The 19,997-nt window shown below is 38.3% G+C and overlaps 1 protein-coding gene across 8 annotated transcripts in view; it reads left to right on the top strand.

Moving 5' to 3' along the window:
* Positions 1-19,997, top strand: part of ryr2b (ryanodine receptor 2b (cardiac)) — a 70,932-nt gene that overhangs the window by 38,848 nt on the left and 12,087 nt on the right. For 5 of the 8 annotated variants that reach the window (XM_044214762.1, XM_044214761.1, XM_044214766.1 and 2 more), the window contains 30 exons: positions 185-234; positions 497-557; positions 1,038-1,285; positions 1,808-1,889; positions 2,096-2,226; positions 2,358-2,678; positions 2,785-3,022; positions 3,424-3,511; positions 3,623-3,709; positions 3,884-4,045; positions 4,265-4,327; positions 5,247-5,375; positions 7,291-7,403; positions 8,673-8,769; positions 10,082-10,209; positions 11,611-11,662; positions 12,170-12,229; positions 12,505-12,604; positions 12,912-12,991; positions 14,426-14,502; positions 14,657-14,730; positions 15,059-15,139; positions 15,410-15,498; positions 15,818-15,946; positions 16,145-16,249; positions 16,491-16,572; positions 16,674-17,965; positions 18,147-18,217; positions 18,523-18,667; positions 18,816-18,902. In XM_044214762.1, the coding sequence (XP_044070697.1) occupies positions 185-234; positions 497-557; positions 1,038-1,285; positions 1,808-1,889; positions 2,096-2,226; positions 2,358-2,678; positions 2,785-3,022; positions 3,424-3,511; positions 3,623-3,709; positions 3,884-4,045; positions 4,265-4,327; positions 5,247-5,375; positions 7,291-7,403; positions 8,673-8,769; positions 10,082-10,209; positions 11,611-11,662; positions 12,170-12,229; positions 12,505-12,604; positions 12,912-12,991; positions 14,426-14,502; positions 14,657-14,730; positions 15,059-15,139; positions 15,410-15,498; positions 15,818-15,946; positions 16,145-16,249; positions 16,491-16,572; positions 16,674-17,965; positions 18,147-18,217; positions 18,523-18,667; positions 18,816-18,902 (4,522 nt within the window). The remainder of the gene's footprint in view (positions 1-184; positions 235-496; positions 558-1,037; positions 1,286-1,807; positions 1,890-2,095; positions 2,227-2,357; positions 2,679-2,784; positions 3,023-3,423; positions 3,512-3,622; positions 3,710-3,883; positions 4,046-4,264; positions 4,328-5,246; positions 5,376-7,290; positions 7,404-8,672; positions 8,770-10,081; positions 10,210-11,610; positions 11,663-12,169; positions 12,230-12,504; positions 12,605-12,911; positions 12,992-14,425; positions 14,503-14,656; positions 14,731-15,058; positions 15,140-15,409; positions 15,499-15,817; positions 15,947-16,144; positions 16,250-16,490; positions 16,573-16,673; positions 17,966-18,146; positions 18,218-18,522; positions 18,668-18,815; positions 18,903-19,997) is intronic. The other 3 variants (XM_044214763.1, XM_044214764.1, XM_044214765.1) reach the window with 3 other exon arrangements.

Genomic DNA, 19,997 nt, shown 5'->3' with positions numbered 1-19,997 from the left:
GTTATGGGACAATTCCTCAGGCATGTTTTGCATAATAATTGAACAGTTTTATTTTATTTAAGTTTGTTTTAACAGAAGAAGCCTCATTCTTCTGTGCTGCCATTCTTCTGATTTCGTGCCCCATAATTACTTTTTCCACTCTCCTCTCTTCATTACTTCACTTGTCTCTTCTCCTTACATCCAGCCTCTTTTGTAAGCTTGCAGCTCTAGTAAGACACAGGATCTCCCTCTTTGGTAAGAATGGTGTGGAAATGATGTTTATTCAGGCATTCATTTGTTCCACTTGTTATCTTTTTTGTTGCTTCCTTGGTTTGCTCTTTGGTAGTCCATGATTGTGTCTGTTTAGTCTTCAAATTTTGTGTCTCTGCTTTCTCAAAGATGTAATTGAGATTCATCTAATTCTAAGTGTGTGTCTATGCATGTTCTTCTAGTTGCATATCTTTCGTCTGTGCATGTGTACTGACATTTTGGATTTTGTGTGTGTGTGTGTTCCCAGGAAACGAAGCCTCATCAGTTGCAAGCTGCCTCCATGTTTTGGCTCAGGCTCTGGATGCCAGGTAGCTAGATGGCACTACTGTTACACTCTGCCTAAATTGATCTCCTCTCTCTGCTTGTGGTCACATCAGTGTCATACCACCATGTCTGAGGATGAGATGACTGGTATAATTGAGCCACTGATACACTGATGCTATCTAATTGCAGTTGATATCACTTTTGCTCTCTGAGGACAATGCCTCTACGCTAGAAGTAGAATCTTGAGGTCATTTGGACTTGTCTGGTGGATAGATTAGCAACTGATTTAGTCCACATAACTGGTTTTATTATAGCTTGCCAAAAGACAATGCATGACACCTTTAACATTTTAAATTTCTACACTTTTCATTTAACATTGTTCCTTTTACATTATCTATTTTTGTAGAAATCAAATACATTTTGTTTTCCATTACACATACAATATATCCAGAAATGCTTGCTTGTCACAAATTTATTTTGTTAATATTAATTAAAATCTAAATTTTCTCACCCTTTGACCCTAGGACATTGGTGAAGTCAGCCGCAGAGTCAATCAAAGCATCTCTGCGTTCATTCTTTGAGGCAGCTGCAGCTGATCTGGAGATGACTGTAGAAAACCTTTCTGTGACCTTGGTCTGTTTGCCTCAGAGTAGGAGTCAACAGTCTAGGGCGGTGGCCAAAGTTCTCAGCTACACAACCTCCATTCTTCTCCCCACCCTCACTTCCCTCTTCCAGCATCTTGGCATTCAAAACTATGGAGTTGACCTCCTGGGTAAAGGCTACCTTGATGTAGGCCACTGTGAAGAAAGAATTTCTGAAATTATTGTACGATGCATTTTAAACCCTAAAATGCGCCCTAAAGTACACAGTTATAAATGTAGCCCGTAAACATACCTTTCTGTATCATCTCACAATAGTAAAATTAAAACCATCACCACATGTGTTTTCAGTAGTCTCATTTGTTTCCATCCATATGTTATGGAGCTGGATGAACAGCTGGTTTACACACCCCTGAAATCACTCAGGGACACCTCCTCAACTATCTACCTTCCACGTCTTTGAAACTAGCTCTCATTAAGTGTCTCAATCATGGCCACACAGCAGCAGGAGCATATTGTCTCCCTCACTAATACCCTGACCTTACAGGAATCATTCATTATCTGAATCAGCAGCCATCTAGCTAGTCCATGTCTCTGTGATTGTATGCTATCAGTGTTCCTACTCAGTGTTCTTGGCTGTTTCTGAAAGAAACCTTACAAGGATCTCAGCTTTAAGCAACACCTTGTCTTTCCAGTGGGGAGTATCCAGGTGTACTGTTACAGGATCCTCAACAGCCTCTACTCTCTAGGCACCAGTAGCAGCATCTACATGGAGGGGTACTGCCTATATTGCTATGTGATTTCAGAGTTTGTGCTAATGACAATAATTTCTTCTTTTAATAATGTTTTTTTTCTCTATTTAATGTCTGTACTTTTAGTTTTTTTCACATAAACTTTTGGTTAAAAAATGGTACTTAAATGTTACCTGAGCAGTTTTTGTGCATACTGTACATATAATGTCGTAACACAGCATTTCCATACAGACAGAGGCTAGCAGCAGGCACTTGTCTGGCAGCCCTGACTAGGACTTTTCCTGTATGCTTCCTGGAGCCAGCCCTAAACCTAAACAACCCTTACTCCATCTACAACACCATGAGTGCTACTGAGAGAGAAGGTAACACACTGCATACACACCGATATTTATCAGTTTTGTCCGTTTAATCTTGGGCTTCTTGAATAGCTCTCAACCCCACAACTTACCCCCTCTGTTTTCTCAGCCTTATTTTCCATATCTGTTTCTTTTAGACCTGGGGCTGCCAGATCAGGTGGAGGACATGTTTCCCCTCCTGCCTTCTCTGGAACAGGCTCTGGGGGAAGTGGAGGAGTTGGCAGGCGCTGGTGCTGGAGCTCGCCAGGCCCACTACATCCATGTCACGGAGGTCACCTTGCCCATGCTGTGCAGCTACATGTCCCTTTGGCGGTACTGGGGCCCTGAGGGCCAGCAAGACAGCCCAATCTGCTCCTCTGTCATTCCTCAGGATGCTAGTGACCTACTTGGCCACATCCTCCATATCATCCACAACCATGTGGGCGCTAGCCAGGGTGACTGGATGAAACAGCTGGCAGGTATTATGGTCATGTACAGCGATTGCTGTTTGGATTTCTTCATCCCACATCAGTTATGACTTTCATGCTCCTTTTTCCCACTATTAACAGTTGTCATATCTTTCAGTTTTTTCTCAGCCAATCATATGCGAAGCCCGCACTGAGCTGTTAAAGAGCCACTTCCTGCCACTGATGAAGAAGTTGAGGAAGAGGGCCGAATGTGTGATGCTAGAGGAGGAGCTGATGAAAGCAGAAGGGTGTGATACCTCCGAAGCAGAGTTGCAGATACAGGAGAAGTTCACTGTGCTGGTTCGAGACCTCTATGCCTTCTATCCCCTCCTCATCCCATTTGTGGATTCTAATCGGTAAGGCATGCTACCATGAAGCTTAAATGTGGAGAAACAAGTTTATTTTCTGAGGCCAAAAGCTCTAGGAGTAATTTTAAGTATTTATAGACTCAATGGAAAGTGAAACTTATTTTACTAAATTTTATATTGGCATTACCCCACCAGTAATTATCATCTGACCTCTGAAGTTCTTCCGGAACCTTTTGAACACCAAATTTTGCATTAGTGTTTGCCGAAATGGTAAAACAATGAGAAAAATCATTGAGTTAAATAACTGTTTGTAAATTAACAATAAAAATAAAAAATACAGAAAAAAAAATTGAGTGGTTATTTTAGTTATTATTTTAGGCATACGTTTAGCTTTACAGGAATAAATTCTGTGATGATAATGTGATGTGTTTTGGTCTATCTTGTCTCAGAGCCAGCTGGCTGAAAAAGTCAAACGCTGATGCTGAGCAGCTGTTCAGCATGGTGGCAGAGGTCTTTATATTCTGGGCCAAATCTCATGTGAGGATGACACATAATAGTGTTTTTATTCTTCTCATGTCAATACTATGCAAGTGAATATTGTATGCCATAAACCATGACATTTTTCTTCACCTGTGCTTGCTACAACAGAATTTCAAATGGGAGGAACAGAACTACGTTGTCCAAAATGAAATCAACAACTTGGCTTTCTTGGTCAACAACGACAAAATGTCCAAGGTCAGCCATATTTCTAAATTGACATTATGACATTATGCTTGCACCAATGTGCAAGAACTACATCTCTTTACGTAACAGACACTACTAGTAGTTCTATGGTAATCAGAAAAAAGTTGGCAACTGTCAGTTAAGTCTCAAAAAGTAAATATATGTTCATGGCTTTTCAATACTAAGTTCGACCATGAGAAGAGGAGGATAAAGAGGAAGGGGGATCGTTATTCCACACACACCTCTCTCATTGTGGCTTCCATGAAGAGACTGCTCCCTGTGGGACTCAGGGTTTGTTTTCCAAGCGACCAGAGCCTTATCATGTTGGCTAAGAATGGCTTCACTAAGGTTGGTTCGAAATGTGGACAATACCAGCCTTAATGCAGCCCCCATGATGACAAAACCTTTTAAGATGTAAATCACAGTGTAAAGAGTGTTTTTCCTTGATAATCTGTAGTGTGTTATGATCAGAGTGAAGGTCAGTTTCTTAAAATATGTCTTTTATATATATATATATATATATATATATATATATATTTAATGCTGGCCATTGTTTGCTTTCCATAGAAGAAAACTGAAGATGAGATTCGAGAGCATGTTTTCAATTACCTTATTCATCTTCAGAGTCAGGTAAAGGCTGTCACTGCATTTTTATTCTTGTGTTCAACATTTATATAGTATTTGAGTATTTTCAATTAATTAAGAGTATCAGTTGTATTACAACACATTTTTGGGGGTTTTATTTCTTTTTGTTTGCACAAAAATCTTACAGTACAAAATTAAAGAAAATCCTTAAAAATAGATATGATGGTTAGTGGAATTCCTATATCAGTCTATCCATATTGTCTATCCATTGTTTGAATTCCTAGAGTGTGATTGAAGCGCATATCTTTTCTATTTTGTGCATTCTAATTCTGCATATTCATTGACATGCCAAATAAGTGTATGGTAAATTAAACTGAAGAATGCTCTTGTAGCCTGTAAAATCCAAAGCTGTTTTAATAATCTCAGTCAGTGATTTATTGTTCACCAGAAACAGAGTATGCATGCAATATTTGTTTGAGTCAGTGAAGAATATGTTTATTCATAAGTCAATGATGGAAAAAAGTGTAAATTCTGCTTTGTCATTAGCATAGACACACTTTTAAACAGAAATTTGACCATATTTTTGCACAGCCCTTCCAGTGTTGGTTGTATGAAAATAAGTTATTTTCAGTGAAATAATCAGCACTGACTCTAAGTTGTTGTTGATCGTATGAGACTTCAAGCAAGGAAATTAATGGCAATAGGGAAAGTAAGATTCAGACAACTTGATTTCTTAATGTTTATTAGCCTGACTATTTCAAACCAAGCTTCTTCATTCTTTCAAGTGTTTTGCCCTGTTAAAGGTGTTTGCTCTGAACTGCTAATTCTCTTTCCTTGTTGCCATAAACCTTATTTCCCTGGGTTTAAGACCTCTCCAGCAGCCTTTCTAAAAAATATCTTCAATTGAATGGTTGAAATACCAGCAGAACAGAAATAAATGTGCCATTCTTCTTTCTCTTTACAGGCGTCAAACTGCTTGAGGCAGGAGACCCTTTATGCAGAGCACCCGAGCCAGCTAGGGGCCATCACTGATGCCCAAAGAACTGTAGACAAGATTTTGGAAATAGCTCGAGTCCTGTATTACCTGGACCAGGTGAGCTTTTAAAGCAATATAAAAACATTATCTTTAACACGTTCAGATATATTTTTATCTGCTGGTAGTACCAGTACACATTTTCTTACTTCACCAGTCAACTGTTACCTCTAAAGTGACAAGAAGAGATTTTTTTTTTTGTTGGCCAAAGTTTGAGTAATGGACCTCTTCTTTGTAGGCCTTTTCTACGGAACACATGTTGACATGCCATTGTAGGAAAAGCAGAGGTGTAAACAATGAAATCTGAAGCCTCTTTTATACAGTCTGTTGCAGCATTATTCCGCCTCGCCGTTCTGTATAAAATGTACAAATACGGAATGGGGGGGCATTGTTGTTAAGACGGCAGCAGAAAAATGGGGGAGGATGTGGCAGGGGTGTGACATTTTGATAACGTGTTGTGTGTGCGACCCACCAAAGGGGAATTTAAAAAGTAGGTAGCAACAGTTAACATCAAATCAATCGCACAAACATATTGCTCGCACAAATCCGCCATTGTTCATATCATGTTGTATACGATGCACAGTGACTTTGCTTGGGTTTGCAGAGTGGCATAAATGTGCACGGCTTGGCAAAAGCACCTCAACACTCAGTTCACCCACCATTATTATTGTTTAGAAAGCAATGTTGCTACCTGACGTGTATGTTATACACTAAATGTAGCCGCTGTTGTGTTACGCATCACGCCTCTTTGGCTCCCGGAATGCCGGCATACTATCTAAAATCAATCAATCAATAAAATGTTTGGTTCAGTCTAAAAAAGCAAAGCCAGTGTAATAACAGGTCTTCCTTACGGCAGTATTGCGGGATCTCTGTTTTAGAGGGCTAATGATGGCTGAATTCCATTTAGCTGCTTCAGTTCAGTTTCAGGATCTTGGCATCGTGCATGCTGACTCACTGTCACACTGTCATGGCTTGCTGGGAAACAACGGAGCCATCGTTAATGTTATTAGTAACACCTGTTCTCTTCCTACAATGATGACGGCTGCTGTGAAAAAGGCCTATATGTCTTGGAAAAGTTCTTAAGGAAACTGAAAGAGGCCTTGATGTTTTGTAGTTGTTCAACACGTTTTTGATATTTTTATTACATTATTTTTATTACTGTTTTAACAGTTTGTGTGATTGTATTTACTGTTGAACATTCTTATGTGAACTTTTATTTTGAAATATCTGTATAAAGTTCAGAATTTCTTAGAGCCATCCTTATTCCTTGTCCTCACTGGGCCACTAATAGTTCCAGCCATTTTGTGTATAGGCAAGTATAGGCCTAAGTATAGGCTGTACTGTTATCCATTCTCTAAAAATCCCTGATAAAGACACTGAGTAGAGTCTTCTTCTTGTCTTTTGTAAATAAAGTGACTTCTTGTCATTGAGTGCCACCCTCCTCTGTGATCATTAGACTCTGAGAAGAGAAATGTGTATGTTGAGTAAAGTAAAGACTCTTCTGGTAGTTACAGTAGTATTGCTGAATTATTTTTTTCATCTAATTTAAACTCTGACAACATGATTAGTTGTCCCTACATGGCTTTGACAGACCTTTGTTAACATGTTTTGAACTGTTTACCAATGCACAATTGTAGAAGCCCCACCTTCACTACATGCTGGCTGTACTGCAGTGCTACACTTTGTTGCTGTTGTTAATACAAGTTAGGATTTGCTTTCTTTTCAGCTGTTTGATATTACAAGGCCTGGGAGCTAATGGAATAAGAAATATGGGTGTGTTCTTATTCCAAAAACAAATGTATTTTGAATATATTACAGTCAAGACAGTGCCTGCAGTGCTAATGCATGATAAATATAAGACCAATGCATGAAGGTGAACCTATGCAGTACAACAGCAACCATCAAAACACCTTAGGTCATTGGAGGTTCATATACACTACCTTGTTACATTATCTATCTTTGGTTTTGGGTCCAGGTGGAACACCCACAGAGAAGTAAGAAACCTGCATGGCACAAGGTCTTATCCAAACAGAGGAAACGAGCAGTGGTGGCCTGCCTAAGGATGGCTCCCCTCTACAACTTACCCAGGTATGTTACCTTACATGTTGTGTATACATAGATTTGTTGCACCCACAAAAGTGCTGTTAGTGCTCAGGTTAATTGCTTATTAAATACAGTATTAGTGAACATTTTGCACTGAAGGAGCCTCGTCAGAGGGAGATAATCATTTAATGATATGCCATGTAGGTTTTATTTGGTCTTTTGTAGTGTTTTCATACCCTCTGAAATTATCCATCAAAATGTTAACAGTTAAGCTTCAAAATGAAGAGTGAAAAGAGGTAGGAAAAATAATTGTAATTAATGAATTAAAGCTAGGGTAGGTAATGTATGTCATTCTCTCACATTTGATTTATTGACAGCAATCAATAAATCAAATGCTCTGGAAAAAATTGAAAAAAATGCTTGTAATAAGCCTATCTAATCATTTCATTTGCTACCTGTCTGTCTACCTACTTACTTACCTACCTACCTACCTACCTGCACGCACTCTGCCCGTGCACTCATTGCGCATAAAAATATGTTTTGGGGGAGTGGCTTTGGAGGGAGGCCTGAAGGGAGGGGTGGGATTTTTGCAGTTGGATATTTTCAAAATCTAGCTGTCTCTTGCTAGTTTCTCCATTGTTACCTACCCTAGCTTTAAGGGTAATCGACAAGTTAGCCTTTAAGTGATACTGTTTTTTAAATCACAGTAATTTTGTTGCTTGATCCATTCATTAGGGGCTCTGTCTTGATCTGCTGAAAGGCACAAAATGAGTCAGGGAAAACCACAATTTCATTGCATTTTGTTAGATTCCTTTCTTTGCCCTTTTTACTGTTCAGGTCAAAAAACGGTGAATATGATGTATGAACTTGTACAGTAGCACCATCAAACCTAATCAAGTGTTGTTCAATTGTTCAGGCGACACTACTGTGATGGAGAGGTAATGTAAAACCTAATTAGGCACAGCCATGTCAGGTCCAACCGGAGCAAATACATTAGCATATGAAAACCCTTTTACTGCGGGTGGTTTGTACGTGTTTGTATATAGGAATATATTTTGGTGTTTGTGTCTTGTAAATTATCACTGTGGTGTAGCACTCTTTACTCTCTAGTGGATGTAACAATCATCACCTTGGATAGGCATAAGACACCTTAATGAATGAGGAATAATGGATCTAATCAAAGCTCAGGGTATTTTATAGTTTAATAGTTTCCTTCTATGCTGCCTGTTTTTCAATCTCTTATTTGCATTTGTATATTGCAAATAGGAGAAATGGAAATCTCTTGTCTCTTCACTCTTTCCTCTTCCTCCCCAGGCACAGGGCTGTCAACCTGTTCCTCCAAGGCTACAATAAATCCTGGATATCAGCTGAGGACCACAGCTTTGAGGAGAAGCTTGTGGAGGATTTAGCTGTGAGTGGAAAAGCAAGCCATATTGAGTATCAGAAGTTTAAAATAATTCTGTAACATACAAGACTTAAAACATGCCTATATTTTGAATTATGATCAGGTGAGAAACACAAAATGTCACTTTTCATCTATAACCCATATTTTTTAATCATGAATGTGAATGTACCTCAAATATGGCCGAGAATTGTTTGTTTAATTAACTTTATAGCACCTCTAACTTTGTTTAGCACATTATACAGATTACTGTACAGATTAGATTACCAAAGCACCCAGACAACTTTATAAAAATAAAACATTTCACCTAGATGCCCATTTTACTCCTTCTCCATGTCTCAAGTTGATTCTGTGATCAAGCTTGCACCTAAGGGTATTTTTTGCCCTCAGTTGAGCTTTTTAGGCAGCACATCCTCTAGGCTGCATACAAATCCCACTTCCTTTGCTGCACCAAATTCACACTATATACTATTACTGCAGTATGCTATTTTTGCAGTATACATGAGATTAACATGCATCATTAGAAATGATACAAGATGCTTTCCAACAGTCATCAGTCAAACATATTTTTGGGAAGCTACTGCTTTTTTCAAATTTGCAAACTAAATAAAGAAAAAATTAAATGTCTTTTCCAAAGATGTAATACTTTTATTTCTCTTTTTTTAATATAAGAGCCAGCTCACCACCATTCACAATTTGGTCAACATCACACCCAAGCAAATTGAATAGGCATATTCAAGTATACATAATTTTGTTTTTAGTTTTCTTAGTTTTTTAATTTTTATTTTTCAGTGTGAACACAGCATTCTCAAACACTGGTTAGAATCAGTACTTACTGTTGTACAGAATTTGGACAGGATTAGCAGAATGATGGAGCTGTTACAACATGGAATTAAGTGCTGTCTGTAGGGCACACCTCCTGGCACAAAAGTCGGTTAAATATTTAACTGTGGTCAAGTTGACCGGTGTGATGTGACATTGTGCATGCATTATTGCGTAATCATCTTACTAACGTTTTAAACATTTATAATGTATTGAAAAAGTTAAAACATCAAGGCATTTTACTGTAACTATGCGTATATGTAGTATAAGTAGTATTTAATTATGTGTATATGTAGCAGAAGTTCCAAATAAAGATTGTTTTGTGTTCACTGCACATAAACACAATCATGTTATATATGTTTGTGTATACTGTATAGTGTGTGTTTGGAAGAGAGCAGTGTGTAAACGTTAGTCAGCCACCAGAGGCTGTGAATGGTCAGTGGGTGACATTATTTAAGAGCACACAGTAGTGGCTTTACTGTCTCTCTCTGGATTGCAGAAGGGAGGAGTAATGGAGCTGTGTGGGGGTGACAGAAAGGAAGAAAAGGACATGGAAGATGGTGCCAAACCAATCGATCCCCTCCTACAACTTATTACACTCTTCAGTCGAACCGCCCTGACACAAAGGTGTGTGTGTGTGTGTGTGTGTGTGTGTGTGTTCATTATAAAAGATCACATGCAGTAAAACCTCATTCTACTTTTATTAGTGGTCAGACCCATCACTAGGAAAGTCAATATTAAATTGGTCAGAAGCGTGATTTATTTTTTATTTTTTTGTTCTCTGTGGCCATTGTTTTCTGAAAGCCTGAAATCTTGTAGGTTTACTCTGCAGATATGTTTGCTGGTGCAAGTAACATGTAGGTCTCTCTTAGATGCTTTTTAAATAGAAGTTTTGGTAATACTACAGTATTCCAGTAGTGTTTTCATTTTTTGTCAGGTAGGTTATACATGGACACAACTGATAACAAAATCTTCATTGGTCAGACACTTTCTTCAAAGTAATGCTTAAAGGGACAGTTCACCCCAAAATAAAAAAAACATATTTTTCCTCTTACCTGTAGTGCTATCTATCCATCTAGATTGTTTTGGTGTGAGTTGCCGAGTTTTGGTGATATCAGCCGTAGAGATGTCTGCATTTTTTGAATATAATGAGGACTATATGGCATTCGGCAGTTTCATGTAGGAACTATCGGTAGAAAGAAAATAGTTCCTACATGAAACTGCTCACAACAAGATCTGTAGATTTTTTTTGAGTAACTGGGTAATGATTTCTGGAAAGAGACATTGCTGTTGAGTTTTTCTTTTTTGTATTTTTTTGAGCACCACAAGCTGAGTGCCATATAGTTCCCATTATATATAAAAAAAGAAAGCAAACATCACTATAGCCGATATCTCGATGGATAAATAGCACTACAGGTAAGAGGAAAGCTATGTATTTTTGGGGTGAATTGTCCCTTTAACCTATTGCCGTAATGCTTAATCTATCTTTATCGAACAAACTTGTGAATATGTATTATAGTATGCCTGTAGTGCTGTTTTAATTTATGCATGATTTGGTCCACCAATCCCATCGAGGTATCGTTGTGATAATCCCATGATAATCCTGCAGAGACTCACATGCCGTCTGAGAGCATAACATTAAATTCACCATTTCTCTCCATGTCACAGTAAATACATTAGGGGTGGGAGAACACTCTTGTTTGTGCAGTCACTTTAGAGATGTGATCAAATCAGCCGGATTCCAGGTGTGCTGGCTTGGTCAATAAAAATGCTCAGTGCCACTGGGCAGACTTGTGAGTAAAAGGGTCACACTCTAGATACTCACACACACACACACACACTGCTTAGGGGTGTTTTTAGGTGGTGCTGCATTCAACTATGTAATCAAGGAGATCACGTTTAAGTGCTGTGAATGGATCCAGGGAGATACAGCTTGGACACTGTCATTGACCAGCCATTTTTAGAATGCTGCATCTGTCCATACCTTGACATACACTCATATATCTCATCTGTCTTCCCTGTTCACAGTAAGCTTGGAAATGACAGTCTCTATAAGTCCTACGCTGCTATTATGGCCAAGGTAATAAAACATGAAGAATGATTTAGATTCATAGTATCTAAATGTGTTGACGTGTTCAAATAATATACTAAATCATGCATTATTTAGAAAGTGATGATTCTCTCTAATGTTACATGTATAGTAGTAATATAATAATAATTGCGTGACAATATGGTATTTAGAAATCCCTGGTTTTGGAGGCCAGATTAATGCTCAGTACAAGAGGTGAGACAAAATAAATAAAATTTTGCAGACGCTACTACAGAAGTTGCATGTTTTGGGTTGAAGGTCAGTTACCAGCATTTGACAGCAATAAACACTAAAGAGACATAAACTGTACATACAATTTTAATGGGATTTCTTTTAATATTGCTTTAATTTTTTTGCTTTCATGCCTTTGTACTTGTCACATGCCATATATAACCAAAAATGAGGGACAGCGAGTTTGTATGTTTTGTATTTTTTCTATATTGATTTATTTTCTACCTTTTTTTATCACCACACTGCGCTGTACGTTTGCTCTCCCAGAGCTGCCACAGAGAGGAAGATGATGATGATGATGAAGAACAGGAGGTGGAAAGCTTTGAAGTGAGTGAATGGGCTCTTACTTTTAAAATAGATTTTAGGTGTTTCTTGCTAACAGTATTTAACTGTAATTGGCTTGACTTTTTTCTTCTTAATTTTTCTATTGCAATAATAATTAATAATAAATTATTTAATTAATACTAATCACTTTAAGTTATATTCAGTGAGCAAAAATGTATTCCATTATTTGAAGATTTTATAAGATAAATATATATATATTTTTTAATTATAAAACAAAATAGTTGAGACACAAACAAACTGAATCTTATGTGGCTCAGGAGAAGGAGATGGAGAAACAGAAGTTGCTGTACCAGCAGGCCCGGCTGCATCGTCGTGGAGCTTCAGAGATGGTCCTGCAAACCATCAGTGCCAGCAAAGGTAGGAAAAGGGTAAATACTGAAGTAAATTACTGATATTAAGATTAGTCTTTTGCTTAGTTGAGGGGCATTCTCTTTTAGCAAGTTGTTGTTGCTTTAGATGAGCTAGTTATAAGCCAGATACTTTGAATACTTAACCAAAGATGAGCCTCCTTCTGGGCTCAGTAGCTGAGAATAAAGTGAAGCTTTTCTTTATGCTCCGCCCCTTTCTTAAACTGTGCATAATGATCTGTAGCAGTCATGCATTATTATTCTTTTGAGTCAGTACTGTACATCCTCTGATTGTGATACATTTTACATTCCATCAGGGGCCATGGGCTCCATGATCGCCCCTACATTGAAACTGGGTATTGCTCTTCTCAGCGGAGGGAATACCACTGTTCAACAGGTACAATACTGCATTGGTGTCTGCCCCTCAAATTATATAATTTGTTTTTCTTGGGTTCCTGAAAAGGTTTGCATATTCGCAGGTCACTGATATTGGCAGTTTCTCTCTTTCAGGCAGGGACTAGAGATTTTAATATCATGAAACAAAATATTATTAGAATTAACACAGATAAGATAAAGAAGAGGTAAGATTAGATTAGGTGACACTAAGAAATAAGGTCATTGCAGCAGATAGATTAGATTGCTAGATTAATTGCATTCAGGAGGGGGAAATCCTCCTGAAATATAAGCACAATAATTATGTTGAAGTATATTAATGACTAAAAATACAGCAGAAATATTAAAATTAGAAAAGTAAAGCTGTAAAATAAGGTATACAGTAAACAGCTGTGGACTTGTGGAAGATGTTGGCTACTGTTGTATATAATATAACCAACATGATGATAACAAACATGATGATATATTAATGAATAGAGAATAATTTTATATCTATCTATCTAGAAATACAGTGGTGTGAAAAAGTGCCCCATCTTGCTGCAGAACCCAAGTTCTGCAGGACAATGATCCAAAACACACCAGCAAGTCCATCACTGAATGGCTGAAGAAGAACAAAATGAAGACTTTGGAGCGGCCTAGTCAAAGTCCTGACCTGAATCCTATTGAGATGCTGTGGCATCACCTTAAAAAGACAGTTCATGCTCGAAAACCCTCCAATGTGGCTGAATTAGAACAATTCTGCAAAGATGAGTGGGCCAAAATTCCTCTACAGTGCTGTAAAAGACTCATTGCAAGTTATCGCAAACGCTTGATTGCAGTTGTTGCTGCCAAGGGTGGCTCAACCAGTTATTAGGTTTAGGGGGCAATCACCATTTCACACAGGGCCATGTAGGTTTGGATTTTGTTTTCCCTTAGTAATAACAACCTTCATTTAGAAACTGCATTTTGTGTTTACTTGTGTTATCTTTGACTAATATTTAAATTAGTTTGATGATTTGAAACATTTAAGTGTGACAAGCATGCAAAAAAAATAAGAAATCAGGAAGGGGGCAAACACTGTATACTCTCTCTCTCTCTCTCTCTCTCTCTCTCTCTCTCTCTCTCTCTCTCTCTCTCTCTCTCTCTCTCTCTCTCTCTATATATATATATATATATATATATATATATATATATATATATATATATATATATATATATATATATATATATTTAATTTTGCTCAAATTAAGGGCCCTTTATTCAGCATGTAGCATTTTCCCCTATTCAGAACGTATCACTTTCAAATTCTTCTTATGGACACGGTGCCTTGACACAGAGATACTGCAGCAAAGCTTGCAGTAAAAAAAGAAATAATAATAATTTTAAGCTAATCATATCTACTCCAGATGAGATCCTCCTCCATTTATCAGACCTTGCCTTTGATGCTTTTGTTTGATAGAAAATGCTGGATTATCTGAGAGAAAAGCGAGATGTTGGCTTCTTTCAGAGCATGGCTGGACTCATGCTGTCATGTAGGTGAGTGAACGTAGGAAAATTCTCTGACCAGTCCTGTCAAATGTCACAAAGGCTGGCAGGCTTCATGTACTGATTGATAAAAATGGTAAGAGTGCTAAAGCTTTTTTTTTATCCTTTTTTGTGTGTGTGTGTTGGGGGGTTTTCTGCTATCAAGTGTTCTGGATCTGAATGCATTTGAAAGGCAGAACAAAGCAGAAGGATTAGGCATGGCCATGGACGAGAGCTCAGGTACTGTGTTCATATGGAAATTTAAAAAATCTATTTCTGTGAATCTGTGTCATAGCAGAAGAGCCAGCTGTGAGATCCCTGGCCTTGAACATACTCTAAATTCACACTCCAAATTCCTATTATTTTCTCTGCCTTTTTCAGTCTCGAATATTATCAACAGCTGTCTCTCTTCACTACACTGTGGCCTGATTTTTCTCTTCTCTTACCTCTCTAAATTCTTCGCATGTTCTGTCATTCATTCTGTTGTACAGAATTTCCTACAGTAGTACTCCATTCCTTGCCCTTCATCCTTTTATCTCCTACTCTTTTCTGCCTATTTGTTTCTCAGGAGAGAAAGTGATGCCTGACAAAGACATAACGTGTGACCTGTTCCGTTTTCTACAGCTTCTCTGTGAAGGACACAACTCAGGTTATTTGCCCTATGCTGTATCCACTTACACATTGTCACAGAGTTCACCTAGATTATATTGATGTCTATGAAAAATAAAGGACCACATACTGTAACACATACTTAAATGAAAGAAAGAAAAAAGAAAACTGCTTTGTAATTGCTGCGCACACATTGGCTTTACTCTAGTTGATGTCCATTGTCTAATTACATTGTCTGCACAGGATGAAAGTCTTTGCAATACTCTTTTCACATTCTATTCAGCATGCGCTTGCTTTCTTCATGTGTTAGATTTCCAGAATTACTTGAGAACGCAAACAGGCAACAACACCACTGTCAACATCATAATATCCACTGTGGACTATTTACTGAGGGTACAGGTAAGCCCACAGGTTTTCCTATGTGATGCTGGACTAACTAACCAAACCAAAACTTACCAAGTGCATGGCTGTTCTAGTTATTGTCCACCAATATTTGTAGGACCATAATGGTTTGATGATCACTGCAAACCTTTATTTGGTTACTGTGTGAATACAGGTTTGTTTGTCATCAGATTGAAGATCCTCTAATCGTGAATTCATCATGATGTAATCATAACATTATATTTAGTCTTTTATTGATCACAATGATGTTTTGTCTTTAAAAGAATGGTTTATTTAAGCCTATGAACCACAAATATTTTTTTGTGCCACGCTGCAGGAGTCAATCAGTGACTTCTACTGGTACTACTCAGGGAAGGATGTGATTGATGTACACGGCCAACATAACTTCTCCAAGGCCATCGAAGTGGCCAAACAGGTCTTCAACACACTTACTGAGTACATACAGGTCAGTCAGTTTCCATTACATGTTATAGCGTGTTTCATGTATAATCCTGTGAGCTCTTAGGCATAACAACATCTGCCTTCTGGCTCTATGCCTGAATATATATACTGTATACTTGTATATATGCCTGAAAGTTGACTTTCTTCTAGTTGAGATGCTTCTTAAAATGATGCCACTCACATTATAAGTGTGTTCATCCAGGGCCCATGTACTGGGAACCAACAGAGTCTGGCTCACAGTCGTCTGTGGGATGCTGTTGTGGGATTTCTCCATGTCTTTGCCCACATGCAGATGAAGCTCTCTCAGGTATAGCACATTGATCCATTTACATTTAATAGCTTATTTTCCTCTAAAATCTTGCTGAAACATAAAATTGATGATGCTCCAGGTGAAAGTGTACTGTATTAACATTTACTGCTAATCTGTTGTTGCACTTATTGTAAACTGCCTCTGGTGATGTGTCTTGTAAATATGTAAAATTAAGGATATGAAATGAAAAGTACAATTTGCTAAAAATTTAACTGTAAATATATTTTCTTATATACAGGATTCAAGGCAAATTGAGCTTCTGAAAGAGCTCATGGATTTACAAAAGGACATGGTTGTTTTTTTGCTTTCCATGTTAGAAGGCAAGAAAGCAAGTTTTTTTTCATAATTAATGATCATAAATGGGTTACAAGTTATCATTTATCCAGAACTTTAATTCTCTGCTTGTCTCTCTTCCCTGCAGGTAATGTCGTTAATGGAACTATTGGAAAGCAGATGGTGGATATGTTGGTGGAATCATCAGGCAATGTGGAGATGATCCTCAAGTTTTTTGACATGTTCCTCAAACTTAAAGACCTCACCTCCTCAGATGCCTTCAGAGAGTATGACCCTGATCGTAAGGGATGCATCTCCAGGAAGGATTTCCAGAAAGCCATGGAGAATTGCAAGCGTTTCTCCCAATCTGAGACTCACTTCCTACTCTCCTGCACAGAGAGTAGTGATAGTGAAATTGCAGATTATGAGGCCTTTGTGGATCGCTTCCATGAACCAGCCAAATACATTGGCTTCAGCATCGCTGTTCTTCTTACCAATTTGTCCGAACACATGCCCAGCGATTCAAGACTAAGGACTTTCTTGGAACTGGCAGAGTGTGTCTTGACTTACTTCCAGCCCTATCTAGGACGTATTGAGATCCTTGGCAGTGGGAAGCGCATTGAACGTGTCTACTTTGAGATCAGTGAATCCAGCCGCACACAGTGGGAAAAGCCTCAGGTCAAAGAGTCCAAGAGGCAGTTCATTTTTGATGTGGTCAATCAGGGTGGAGAGAAGGAGAAAATGGAAATGTTTGTCAATTTCTGTGAGGACACCATCTTTGAGATGCAGCTTGCAGCCCAGATATCTGGCTCTGACACTGGAGAGAGCTACGCTGAAAAAGGAGGAGAGGAAAAGAGTAGTGAAGAAGAAGGTCCAGACAACAAAGGAATGTTTTTCATGTATCATTGGTTGTTATTGCTGATATCGCTACTTTCCGTCAAAAACCTGAAGACATTGATGAAGATGACCCTGAAGGAAATCCTCATATCAGCTGTTTTCTTCCTCAGATTAATTTTTATAGCTCAGGTCCGGTGTATTTGTGCTGTAATTCGCAGCATCTTATATGTGCTATACATAGCCTTTGTTAGTGGTGGACTCATAGAGGGAGCCAAAAGGATGAGGATATCGGACTTGCTCGGCGGGATCCTTGAGCCAACTCTTGATGAGGTCATGGAGGTGCCAAGTGGTGTGGATCGGCTGAGGAAGTACTCTGCCAGTTTATCTTCCCAGAGAGAATTGAAGGAGATCGGGCAGGTGGCAGCTGTGACCTCCCCCAGGGAGGTGGATGTACTGTCAGACATATTTGGCCTCAAAGTGAAGAAGGAGGGAGGTCAATATAGACTTATAACACAAGACCTCACTGCCAGTCTGACTGACCTGTTCAACACAACCCCCAGAACAATTGCCACAGCTGATTTTTCTGAGAAGCATCAGGGGACGGTATGGCTTCATTTTTGTCTTTTGGATATGAGATGGTGTCCATCACATTTTTTTTATCTTTTACGCTCAATGTGTTGTATTTCTCAGTTTTGTTCAGTATAATTTTCTTAATTTTGTTTTGCTTTGATACTGTACTGATTCATATTAATGTTTTAATTTTCCTCGTGAATTTTACTGACAGCAACTTAATGTTCACACCGCCACAGAGGAAAAAACAGAAGATGAGAAAATGCCTGAACTAGAGAACATAAAGTGAGTCTCTTGCTCCCCCATTAAATCCTCAAAGAGGGATTATTTAACTTCCTCATAACATCCTAAGTATTAGATGCAGAGTCGGTTAAGGTAGAAAAAATAATGACAATAGTGCATTTGGCAGTGGTGATAGTGCATGGTGGGTCTAAAACCAATAAAATGACATTGTTAAATTAAGCACCGAGGTGTTGATGTCACACTTGAATCCAAAAACAAGTTATTAAGAAGTAAAAATTTCATTTTGTCATCTCAGACAAAATATAGCTCTTTGACATTCCCTCTGTTTGTGCTTGGACTGTTGCCAGAGAGAAGGAATCTGAGAAGAAAACTGTAAAGGAGAAAGCAGAGGCAGAATGGAGAGCCAAGCGATGCTCAAATAAGTCAGAGGAACCAGAGAGCCAACATTCTGCCCTCTGGGAGATGATAAGCACTCATAACAAGAGCCTGCTGGTAATATACAAAAACATGCTTGTGCACTTATGTGTACACATATCAACACAGATAAAGATGCCCACTTACAAGCAATTCAATTTGCGTGGACAGGTATTAACATGTACAGGCAGAAAACACCTGAACGTCTTTCCTTTTTTTTTTCCAGAATTACTTTGCAAGGAATTTTTATAATATGCGCTTGCTGGCTCTGTTTGTCGCCTTTGCAATCAACTTCATCCTCCTCTTCTACAAGGTGAGAGTGCTTGTGAGAGAAATTAAAATAACATAAAATTTGTAATGGTGCATTTGGAATTCATTTTTACATGCAAAACATGGGATTATCACGTAAATTATTTGTTATAAACTACACAATAGTAGTCAATATTAGCAGCACCTGGACCAACCCGAACAGTAAAACCAACCACCAGTAATCCAATGATATAATTTATAACAATACAGCATAACAGATGCTTTTACTTTTGATACTTGAAGTACCTTTTTCTACTAACATTTTAGTATTTTTACTTAAAGGGACAGTTTACTCCAAAATCAAAAATACATATTTACCTGTAGTGCTATTTATTTGGTGTGAGAAAAACACCAACAAATGCATGTAGAGTAGAATTAGGCAGAAATCCACTGATAATTAACATTCAAAAGAGAGCGCTCAACCTTTTTAATCACCTTAAATCCAGCCCCCTAGACACCCTCTATTCCAAAGCCCTCCTAAGCCCAAGAGCTGAGCCCAGAAAAGAGTCCCTTATGTCAGTTGGTGCTGAGACTAAGTGCCCCCTTTCAGACACACTCTGATTGGTGTTTGGAAAGCAGTGTTGTTGTGAGACTGGTCAGAGTAAACCAAATTGTAATGCAGTGTAAAGAAACCTATTTGGAACATTGTAAAGAAGAAACTAAAAGCCAAAGTAGATCAGAATGTTATCTGGCCCTAGAAATAGATTAGGAATTGGCAGAATATCTCTCTACTGTCAGAGACAGAAAGCAGAGACAGATCCTAACCAAGTACAGGCTCAGTGACCACAAACTGGTAATCGAAAAAGGAAGACACAAAAAATCATGGCAACCAAAAGAAAACAGAATATGTGGTCACTGTTGGACAGGTGAGGTTGAGACAAAGATGTACTTCCTCCTACAATGTACAACATTCAATAAAATAAGAAACATTTACTTTAACAAAGAGCTAAATGACCTCTCAAAATTAAAAATAGAGACAGGGCACATCTTGCTGCCCAATATGCATCAACATACCACAACCTGAAGGACCGTGAATGACCTAGAGACACACACACACACACACACACATGCAAATAAAAATAAACAAAAATGTTGCAAT

Source organism: Siniperca chuatsi, linkage group LG11, assembly GCF_020085105.1.
Source record: "Siniperca chuatsi isolate FFG_IHB_CAS linkage group LG11, ASM2008510v1, whole genome shotgun sequence".
Classification (NCBI taxonomy): domain Eukaryota; kingdom Metazoa; phylum Chordata; class Actinopteri; order Centrarchiformes; family Sinipercidae; genus Siniperca; species Siniperca chuatsi.
The sequence above is the reverse complement of the archived record's forward strand: the minus strand, read 5'-3'. Positions and strand labels throughout refer to the sequence as shown.